The sequence below is a fragment of the Hyla sarda genome, chromosome 6 (genome assembly GCF_029499605.1).
Source record: "Hyla sarda isolate aHylSar1 chromosome 6, aHylSar1.hap1, whole genome shotgun sequence".
Lineage (NCBI taxonomy): Eukaryota > Metazoa > Chordata > Amphibia > Anura > Hylidae > Hyla > Hyla sarda.
In genome coordinates, this window is record NC_079194.1 from 68,290,627 (window position 1) to 68,301,138 (window position 10,512).

The window sequence follows — 10,512 nt, forward strand, 5'->3', positions numbered from 1 at the left end:
GTGAAAACTGTGTAAAAAAAAAAAAGTTATTTTTTGGTCACCTCACCCTCCAGAAGTAGGGTGTGTACCACAAAACGGTACAAATATACAAATAAAAACTTTACCTCCCACAGTGGCATAAAGGCCCTCAGAACTTTTTCTTTTCAAACATATTCTTTTTTTTTTTTTTTTTTTTCCCATAGTTAAAGGTGTAGCACTGGCCAAATGCTGGAATTTTTTTTTATCTATACTCTGTCCTGTTATGCATTGGAGTACTGCAGCGACACACAACCGGATAGGGGATAAGTGTCTGATCGCAGGGGGTCCAAACGATCAGACCCCCCCCCCCCCCCCCCCCCGAAATCCCCTGTACGGCGCTCCCGCTCAGCCGCTGATCTCCATTGCATGAGGTGTCAGACACGCCCCCTCCTTATATATCTATGGGAAAGGCGCGGATGCACGAACTCCCACAGAGCTGAATGGAGGGGGTGTGTTATCTACCTCAGTGAGGTCAACGAGACGAGCATTAGCTGCTCAGACCTGAGGCAGTGCCGGGTCCCCATATGGGACATTGTGGGGGTCACAACGGTCGGACTTCCTGCGATCAGACACCTATCCCCTATGCTGCGAATAGGGGATAAGTTGTCTCACTGCAGTACTCCTTTAATGCATGCTATATTTTGGATGTCTTGAACTTTTGTAGTGCTTGAGCAATGAAGTGGACAGGGGACTGTGCCCTAGCTAAACACCAGGGCAGTATTTTAACCGGTGAAGTGGATTAGCTGGATATACATGTTGTTTTTACTGCATAGTTAATAAAAAATAAATAAAACAAAAACTGTGGCAGAATGTATTTTTTTTTTCATTTACCCTACAAATAATATTTTAATAGGTTGTCAATAAATGTTATGGTAAAATGAAGGGTCCCGTCCAACTTCCCAGTAAAAAATAATCCCATAAAAAAAAAAAGCTGCGGCCTTTGGAAGGAGAGAACAAAAATGTTAAAGCAAAAACTCTGTCCCTAAGGGGTTAAGGCACTTTAATTTAATATGTTGGATATGTTTGCAGTACTGTATGCATGTTGTTTATAAATGTTGTTCAATTGTTGTGCAAAATTATCAGTTTAATTGCACAGCTTTTTTTTTTTTTTTTTCTTTCCTTTTAATCTCTGCTTATTTTACTTGTTTGTTTAGGTGGTTCGGTTCTTAAATAAACTGATCATCCAAGGCTCGAGTTCTCTTTCTGCCAGATCTGGAGTAACATGTGTGTGTAACAGAGAGGTATGCTTACACTTTCTACATGTTCTGATTGTAAAACCATGTTAAAGAAACATACTCTGACTGTGCAGATTCATTTTATCAGCAGGTACAAAACATGTTCTGCAAAGTTTTTAGGGAAAAAAAGTTCCTGTGCAGGGGCTATAAAGAAACTACATCATTAAAGTCTCCCTGTTTTAAAAAAAAAAAGTGTGGGGTCTTCTTGCTGAGACACCCACCGATCAGGAGAATGACTGCGGAGAGGTGTGTAGAAGCACTATTCACTCCTCAGCTGGTAGGGAATTGTGTCCCTCTGCCCCATAGACTTATAATGGATCAGCGGGGCAAAGATCGCATTCATTGGGAAGCCAAGTGCGCTATAGTGCACTTCTCCCCACTCGTTCTCCTGATCAGTTGGGGTCTCAACACTGAGGCTCTGAACAATCAAAACGTTTGACATGTTTAAATGACAGGGTCACTTTTTACCAGTGTTGTGTAAATTTACCTTTAAAGGGGTATTTGCATGTAGACATTTATGGCAGGTCCCACACCTATCCTGAGATATAGTGCTATTCGGCCTAAAGCAGCGGTTCTATGCCCACTATGTTTAAAGGGAATTACGTTAACAGCATTACACTTATGAGTTACATAAACAGTGTTACATGGTTTGCGCAATTCTCATTAACATCCATGTTACTTGAAAAAGCTTAAAACACTTGCTTTGTTTTAGTTTTTTTGGCTTCCAAATGAGAGGGCCCTAGATCTCAGGAAAGGTTGGGGAACCGCCTCTATCAGAAAGGTATGGTATATGCTGTAGATGTAAATGTTTAGATGGGAATGCAGCATATCTGTCAGCTCAATATGCTGCCCCATATAATGGCAAAATGTTACAGCTACAGAACTGTACAACTAGTAGCCAAAATGCTACATGAAAATCTTGTGCTATTTGACATATAGGAGCACTGAACACAGGCTGCTGTGTTTTTGTGCATACACGGCAAACTATTGGTGACTGCAGAGATTGGTCAGGACAGGTAGGGGGAGCACGTTCCTCATTAATACACTGAACTCCTAACAGTCTGCAGGTTGTTTTTTTCTGTGCTTTTATGCCTCAGACAGTTCAGTTTTTTTGTGCCATTTTTCACAATTAGCAGTACAGACTTTTAATAGGGCAGCATATTAAGTAGGCATCCTTTTAAAAGCAGTTCACCAATGGGTTGTACCCTTATGCCCCATTAAGGAATGACATCATAGAGTAGGATTCATAGCTTAGTGACCGGCCTGAGTGTTTTTATGGTGTACTTGGGCTAAGCTGCCAGTTTTTTTTTTTTTTTACAGTGGCAGACTATCAGCCTAACACATGAGACCCGTGGGATCTCAGATGTCAGAACGATGTCTAGACTCCAGTGCGAACGTCCAGGACCAGAGAGAAACCTCTGTTCCTTGTGCTCTAACCCATTAAACACTGCAGTCAAATCATGGCCTCTGCGTTTGTCGAATTTTCAGGGTTTTGAGACCTCCATCAGTGGTCTGGCAACAAGATCACTGGGTGCTGATAGGTTTACATGGCTTCTGAAGGCCACCAGGCCTGCCTTATATGTGCCTTTATATGCCGCCACCCCCCCAAAAAAAAAAAAAAAAAATGAAATACATTAAGTAAAACATTTTTGATAATGCCATGTCTGTTTTTTCCCAAGCTATAAAATATCATTATTTGTCCTGCATGGTGAGCATTGTACAGAAAAAAAAAATGGCAGAAAGTTATATGTATCCAAAAACAATACCAATAGAATCATGAACTTTTTTCCTTACAAAAATAAAAAGTTACGGGTCTTTGAATGTGGTGGCACAATTTTTTTTATTTCTCAGTCGCTCTTCATTGGGGGACACCTTACTGATGGGTATATGCTGCTGACACTAGGCAAAAACGTTGGCTCTTCCCTGGCAGGATATACCTGTCCACCTGCAAGGAGGTAATCAGTTTTAGCTAGTGTCAGCAGGAGGAAAGACACAGGTCTGGGAGCTCCCCAGGCCTGGTCTTTTTTTCCTTTGTATTTTTTTCCTAGTTTCAATCTACAGTTTAGTTTTTCTTTCCTTTGTTGTTTTCTCTAGCGTGGGGCGACTGGAGCATGGCGCTGCCTGATCCCCCACCTGTGAGCTAGGGGCATGGTGCATTGCTGGATGGGCCATTAACCCCTTCTTGCCAACAACCAGCGCCTGGCGGTGTACCCCTGTTCGAGGTGTTAACCCTCGCTGTTTTATTCATGCAGCTTCGGCTGCATATGCTGGTTTTAGTAGGGTGGGGGGGGGGGGGGGTGTACCAGGGAGCTGCTCTAACTTTGTCCCTGCCGGGAGATACCAAGTTACATTTTCTGCATGTCCCGCCGGCTGGAGCAGTCACCTCTTCACCTCGGCGCCGGGTCTGCTGCACGCCAGGGTGCTCAGCCAGCGGGAGTTGGGGGGGGGGGGGGATCTTGGCGGCACATAGCTCCTCCCCTATTCTTCTCCTGACTCACCGCACGAGCCAGGTCGTCAGGCAGCTCCTCCTCCCTCTGCCCTCTCCCTCCTACCCGGAGCTGTGCGGCGGCTTAGCAGGTGCTTCTACAGCATGCTGCTATGAGCCATTGATGCTCCAGGGGCTTTCTGTCTGCCTGCATAAGAGAGGTTCCGCAGGCAGCATTTTGCAGGGCGCCCTGTTCCCCATGTTCCCTTCCAGCCACATTATGGCATAATACTTTTACACAAAATAATAATAAAAACACAATCTTCCTTGGTCACTCAGACCATTTGGTGTGACCTGCTATACACAAGACATGAGCTTAGGTACTCTGGCATCCCTAAATCCTGCATTGTTGTTCACTGTCTTAGAGCATATGCAAACCGCTGTGGCAGGTTGTTGCCAGGGAGTCACGTTCCCTTGTAAACAAACGGGGGATATATTCAAGCAATCTGTTCTCTCCTACCACTGAGTGCCATACAATGTGCAAGCTCTTTTGCGTTCCTGGCAGACTCTCTGGTTTCTTTTGAGATTCCTCCTCTGTCAGGTCTACCTGCCACCCATCCTGGGGGTGTTCTTGGCATGTCATGCTATATGATTCCCTTCTCCACAGGCTACCGCTTCCGTGACATCCAGCGCAAGGTCTACATGGGAATGTTCCTGTGTGGGCATGGATTGGACCCGATATCATTATGCCAGACAGTAGTCTCTCCTAACACTCATTTCACAGCTTCCGCGGCCATGGTCCCTATGCCACATAACCAGGCTGTGTCTGCATGGCTTTCAAATTCACCGGGTCACCTCCCCCGTTTCTGCCGATGCCGTGGCTGCAGTCCGGTGTTTTTCTTTCCAGGTGAAGTTCCGCACAGTGTGTCTCTGTGGGTTCATGGGACCTTTTCTACCTGTAAGTCAGACTGTGTTTGCATGTTTCCTGCTCCACATACATTCTTCATCTCTTAAGTCTGCGCCTGCAGTTCGGTTGTGTGGCACCATTAGGAGATGGGATGTGGGTATTTTTCCTGCAGGTTCCAGGACTTTGTCAGCAACAGCACTCTTTTCCCCTTTCTAAGGGTGCAATGTTTTTATGCTAAGGGCATACCTTCCTTCCTCCGGTCTGTTGGAAGTCTACGGTTTCCTTTGTGTCTGCAGTCTTGGCACCCCACTACTACCGTGAGGTACCAATGTCTGTGTAGAGCCCACCTGTTCGGTAGGGTGTACCTCGGGGCTTCCTGTAATTTTGTTTCCACAGGTCTCGGCGGTTGGCACCTCTGTTCTGGCATGGTGCCTGATGAGGGGGCCACACAGTCAGTGCAGCCCCTCCCTAGGCCTCCAGATATCTTTCCGGGTTTCTGTCCAGGGTGGCTCAGGCACCTACTCTGTTGCCTTAGTCATCGTCCGGAATGGCTCTCAACGCGTTTGTCTGTGTGTGTGCTTGTTACTTGCATTCGTAGTAACGTCTTGTATTTTTGCCCAGCTCCAGGGTGCAGGATTCCGATCCTTCTGGGGGTACGAGGTGGCTCCTCCATACCACGATGGGTTGTCGCAGGGGCCCTGGGGGCTATGTCCACCCAGTTCCTGTCCGTGGCTGTGGGGCAGCATTTCCCTGTCCCTACAGTGCTTGGCCTTTGTTTTTTTGCTGAGAGCAATCAACAGAACTTTTTGCTGTCTAGGCTTGTGTGTTTACTGTCCACCATTGCAGCCTGGCTCTCTTTCTGTTTCTTGGTTATCTACTGCGGCTCCCGCAGCAATGGCACTCTCCTCTGTTGGAGGAGTTTATGTATTCATGTATGGCCCGGCGACAGCTGGTCTAGCCACCGTCTGTTGTTTGGGTCCTACCATTGCTCTTCTCCTCCCTCGGCGCAATCTCCCTGGAGTGAGGTGTGAGTTCTTCCTTCCCTTTTGGCAGTGTCAGTTGTGCTGCACTGCCTCCATAGTCTTCTGGAGTTACCTTCCTGTGCCCAGCACCTGAGTGTCCCAGCTGGGTTCCCCTTTGTTTCCCCTTCCGTTACCATTCTGGCGGGATGTTTTCTTTGGAGTGCTCTGGTCCGCTTGGACCTCTGGGTCTAGTCTAGTCTCCTTGGCTTGGACTCTGTCCTACGATGCTGTGACGTGCCTTCCTGTCTGGCGGCTCTCCCGGTTCTTGGGGCCTTAGTGATGATTGAGGTCTCGGGCATGTGCAGTCATCCGGCCCAGACGCTACCGCGTTCCCATTTGGTGGGGCGGTCTTTCTGTACTGCACTTCTTCATCTCTCAACATGGAAGTTTGTTGCCTGGTGAGTTTTGTGCACGTCGGTTTTCCTTACTCTTCAGGTGTGAGTCTTCCAGGAGACTCGGGATCCTCCAATTTCCACGTTGGCTACTCCGGTGTTCTGGGAGGCTCCTTTTCGGGGTTTTGCGCTCGCTTCTTGTACGTTTTGATTTTACGAGTTTGTCTTCTAGGTGACTCAGACACCTTTAGTTTCCATGTCGGTCTCTCCGGTGTCTGGGATGGCCCTTTTTCGGGGCATTCCGCTCCTTTCTTCCTTCGGGGGTCCATGTTCTCCCGAGTTAGAGGGCGTTCCGGTCATCCGGATTACACCAGTCCAGCTCCTGTCGCCTTCCGGGTTCTCACGGGGACCCCTGGGACAGGGGTTTAGGGTCTGCTGCTGTTCAGGTATTTGTTCTCATGCACCAGACCCCTCTAGAGCAGATAAAAACATTTTCCCCTGTGGTTTCTGGTATCCACCTCCTGTGCTCGCCTTCTGCTCGGGCGTACTCTGTTCTCCTTGCTGTGTTCCTTGGAGTCGTTTCCTATCTGCTTCCGATATGGTTCCGGCCCATCTGGCTTCCTGGTCGACCTTTTCTACAGAGGATAGTCCCCTCTCTTGGCGTCCTAGTCCATCTTCAGGGATGGGGGATCTTCCTGGGAGTTCAGTTTCTGGGCCTAGTTTGTCTCTGGCCTGGGGGCTCGTCCGCAGGCATTGTGGACAGAGTTCGGTCTTGGGACTGATTCCCTTCTCTGGTGGTTTGGTTTTTCCGACTCTAGGGGACTGCTTTGGTATGTCCCATCAGTAAGGTGTCCCCCACTGAAGAGCGACCATGATCTTGCTGACCAAAAAAATATAAAGTTAACAAGTAAAGTTATATTAACCGAAAAATAGTACTATTAAAAAGTACAACTTGTCCAGCAAAAAATAGATCCCCAACTACAAATATCAACTGGGGGGATGGGGTTGTGTTGGATTGGAAGTTTTGGCTCTAAGAATGAGGGGGGAGAAAAATTAAAGGGGTACTCCGCCCCTAGACATCTTATCCCCTATCCAAAGGATAGGGGATAAGATGTCAGATCGCCGGGGTCCCGCTGCTGGGGACCCCAGGGATCGCTGCTGCAGCACCCCGCTATCATTACTGCACAGAGCGAGATCGCTCTGCACGTAATGACGGGCAATACAGGGGCCGGAGCATCGTTACGTCACGGCTCCGCCCCTCGTTACGTCACGGCCTGCCCCGTCAATACAAGTCTATGGGAGGGGGCGTGGCAGTCGTCACGCCCCCTGCCATATACTTGCATTAAGGGGACGGGCCGTGATGTCATGAGGGGCGGAGCCATGACGTCACGCTGCTCCGGCCCCTGTATTGCCCGTCATTACGCACAGAGTGAACTCTCTCTGTGCAGTAATGATGGCGGGGTGCCGCAGCGGCGATCCCCGGGGTCCCCAGCAGCGGGATCGCGGCGATCTAACATCTTATCCCCTATCCTTTGGATAGGGGATAAGATGCCAGGGGCGGAGTACCCCTTTAAGAAATCTGTTTGGGCAATAAATTATTTTAGTCACTAAGGATTTAAGATCTGTTCATTTAATAGGGACATTACAAACACTCATTCCAGCTGACTTATACTCAATGGATGTGACTGACAGTGTTGTTTGCCTATACATGTACAGTATCGTGTGTGAGCTGTCGGTCATAATACAGTATGTACTGACCTTCCACGTATGTCAAAGGCTATGGACATCTTTGCACTGATAAGGCGTTCCTGCTAAAATTCAACACTGCCTACTTAGCTCTTAAAGTGGTACTCCGGTATACAATAACTTCTCCCCTATCCTGAGCATAGCGGATAGGTGTTAGATCGCGGGGGGGTTTGGCGGTCGGCTGGTCCCCCCGCGATCTCCCGTTTTGCCTTTTAAATATAAATGTATTCGCATTATGCCAAACTTGAAGAATAAGAACTACAATTTATTTTTGAGGTAAGTAGTACAGCGCACCATAACAGTTGTGTGTTTTTTTTCTTCAGGTTGTGAAGGCGCTGGTTCTGACTCTTCACCAGGAATGGCTTAATGTGCGGTGCCTAAATGTGCTGTTGCCGACTACAAACCAAAACAAGTCAGTGCTGTTTCTCAGAGAAGCAGTCATGGTTCTGCACAGCCTCTACCAAAAGGACAAAAGCTTTAGTGAACATTGTTTGGAGGTCTTCCACCAGTATGACCAAGCTGTGCCCGGAATCCGAGCGTTGTTTAGAAAATTCAACACCTTGAATGAAAATGAAGGTCAGAATCTGCATTGCACGATGTATGAGATTAAAGGTGTACACCAGCTTTATACATCTTATCCCCTATCCAAAGGATAGGGCATAAGATGTATGATCGCAGTGGTCCCGCCGCTGGTGACCCCCGCTAGCTCTGTGCAGCCCTTGGCATTCTGTGTCGGGTGCTGCCTCCGAGACGGGGACGTGACCTTACGGCCGCTCCCTCAAGTGACGTCACGCCACACCCCTCCATTCATGTCTATTGGTCCATTCCTGTGTCGCTTGGGTATGTGCTATGTTATGGCTGCCACATGTGAACAGAACACAGCCACTGCCTAACGCAAACAGGTATGGCTGTGTTGTGTTTCTGGTAATCCCACCAACATCATGCAGCCTATGACCACTACTTTATTTCACCTCTACAAGTAGAGGTAAAAACACAGTGGGTACACAACTAGATAAATTGAACTTCTTTTGCAAGTTAGACTTAGAGTACTTCACTGGAAAACATTTTCTTTTAAATCAACTGGTGTCATAAAGTTAAACAGATTTGTAAATGACTTCTATTTAAAAAAAAAACAAATCCTTCCAGTACTGATCAGCTGCTGTATACTACAGAGGAAGTTTTTTTTTCTTTTTGAATTTCTTTTGTCTGACCACAGTGCTCTCTGCTGACACTTCTGTCCGTGTCAGGAACTGTCCAGAGCATGAGAGGTTTGCTATGGGGATTTTCTCCTGCTCTGTACAGTTCCTGACTTGGACAGAGGTGTCAGCAGAGAGCACTGTGGTCAGACTGTAAAGAAATAAAAAAAACAAACGAACTTCCTGTGTATTCTACAGCAGCTGATAAGTACTGGAAGGATTGGGATTTTTTAATAGAAGTCATTTGCAAAACTGTAACTTTCTGGCACCAGTTGATTTAAAAGAAAATGTTTTCCAGTGGAGCACCCCTTTTTAAGTGGTAGTCCGCCCCTAGACATCTTATCTCCTATCCAAAGGATAGGGGATAAGATGTTTGATTGCAGGGGTCCCGCCGATAGGGACCCCCGCGACCTCCCTGCTTCACTCGGCGTTTGTTTTTAGTGTCGGGTGCAGTGCTGTAGGCTCACGACATCATGGCCACGCCCCCTCAGTGCAAGTCTATGGGAGGGGTCGTGACGGCCGTCACGCTCCCTCCCATAGACTTGCATTGAGGGGCGTGGCCATGACGTCACAAGACTCCGCCCTGCATTGCCAGTCATCCGGCACGGAGTGAAGTTCGCTACGTGCATCGGATGTCTGGGGTGCCGCAGCCGATATCCTTTGGATAGGGGATAAGATGTCTAGGGGTGGAGTACCCCTTTAATTTATTATTTTGGGCACACTTCTAAATATGTTTTCCTTCTCTTTCAGAGTTTGCACTTGATGAACTGAGTCCACCAGAAGTTGAGACAGAAGATGAAAGCATGGACTGCACATAATTCTGGACATGTTGCAAAGACTTTATATGCCTTTCTCTCTAATGTCCACATGTATTTTAAACACGTGGAAGTTTATAAACAATTTTTCTAAGATTGGGCAAAATTCCACACAGTAATAATTTCTGGTCACGTTTTAAATCTCTTGTCTGTAGAATCCTGGTATCACTTTAATGAAATATACTGTATTTTTAAAGATAAATATTCATTTAAATATATAAAAATCTTGTAATATATGGCGAGTCTTCCTTTATACTTTAATTCCTCACTGTGCAATGAGCGTGCATGGTTATATAGGCACTGTCATTTGAACAAAGAGCAGTGTAGAGCGCTGCTGTGCACTTCACCCGCTTATGACTTGCGATCGCAGCGGGTTTCATAACCAGGTGACATCTAAACTTCTGGATATGTCTGGACGACGTGAAACATTTTTTCAAAAGATATAAACGCGTTAAAGGGGTACTCCACTCCTAGACATCTTATCCCCTATGCATCATGGTCACGCCCCCTCAATGCAAGTCTATGGGAGGGGTCATGATGGCCGTCACGCCCCCTCCCATAGACTTGCATTGAGGGGGCATGGCTGTGACGTCACGAGCCGGCGTGACCGTGAAATCATAAGCCTCCGCCCCGCATCGCCAGTCATCCGGCATCGTGCACCGAATGTCTGGAGTGCCGCGCCCGAGATCGTGGGGGTCCCCAGCAGCGGCGGAGTACCCCTTTAAGACTCCCATTGACACACTAAAGTTGACCATATTAATCCCTTTTAAATTCCTCTCCAATTCCTCAGTGTGAACATACCCTAAGGCGAAGTTT

The 10,512-nt window shown here is 47.3% G+C and overlaps 1 protein-coding gene across 1 annotated transcript in view; it reads left to right on the forward strand.

Moving 5' to 3' along the window:
- ATRIP (ATR interacting protein) overlaps positions 1-9,930 on the forward strand; it is a 55,827-nt gene extending 45,897 nt beyond the window's left edge. The window contains exons 12-14 of the mRNA XM_056524052.1: positions 1,173-1,259; positions 8,009-8,261; positions 9,632-9,930. Coding sequence (XP_056380027.1) covers positions 1,173-1,259; positions 8,009-8,261; positions 9,632-9,699 — 408 coding nt within the window. The 3' untranslated portion in view covers positions 9,700-9,930. The remainder of the gene's footprint in view (positions 1-1,172; positions 1,260-8,008; positions 8,262-9,631) is intronic.
- The last annotated feature ends 582 nt before the right edge of the window (positions 9,931-10,512 follow it).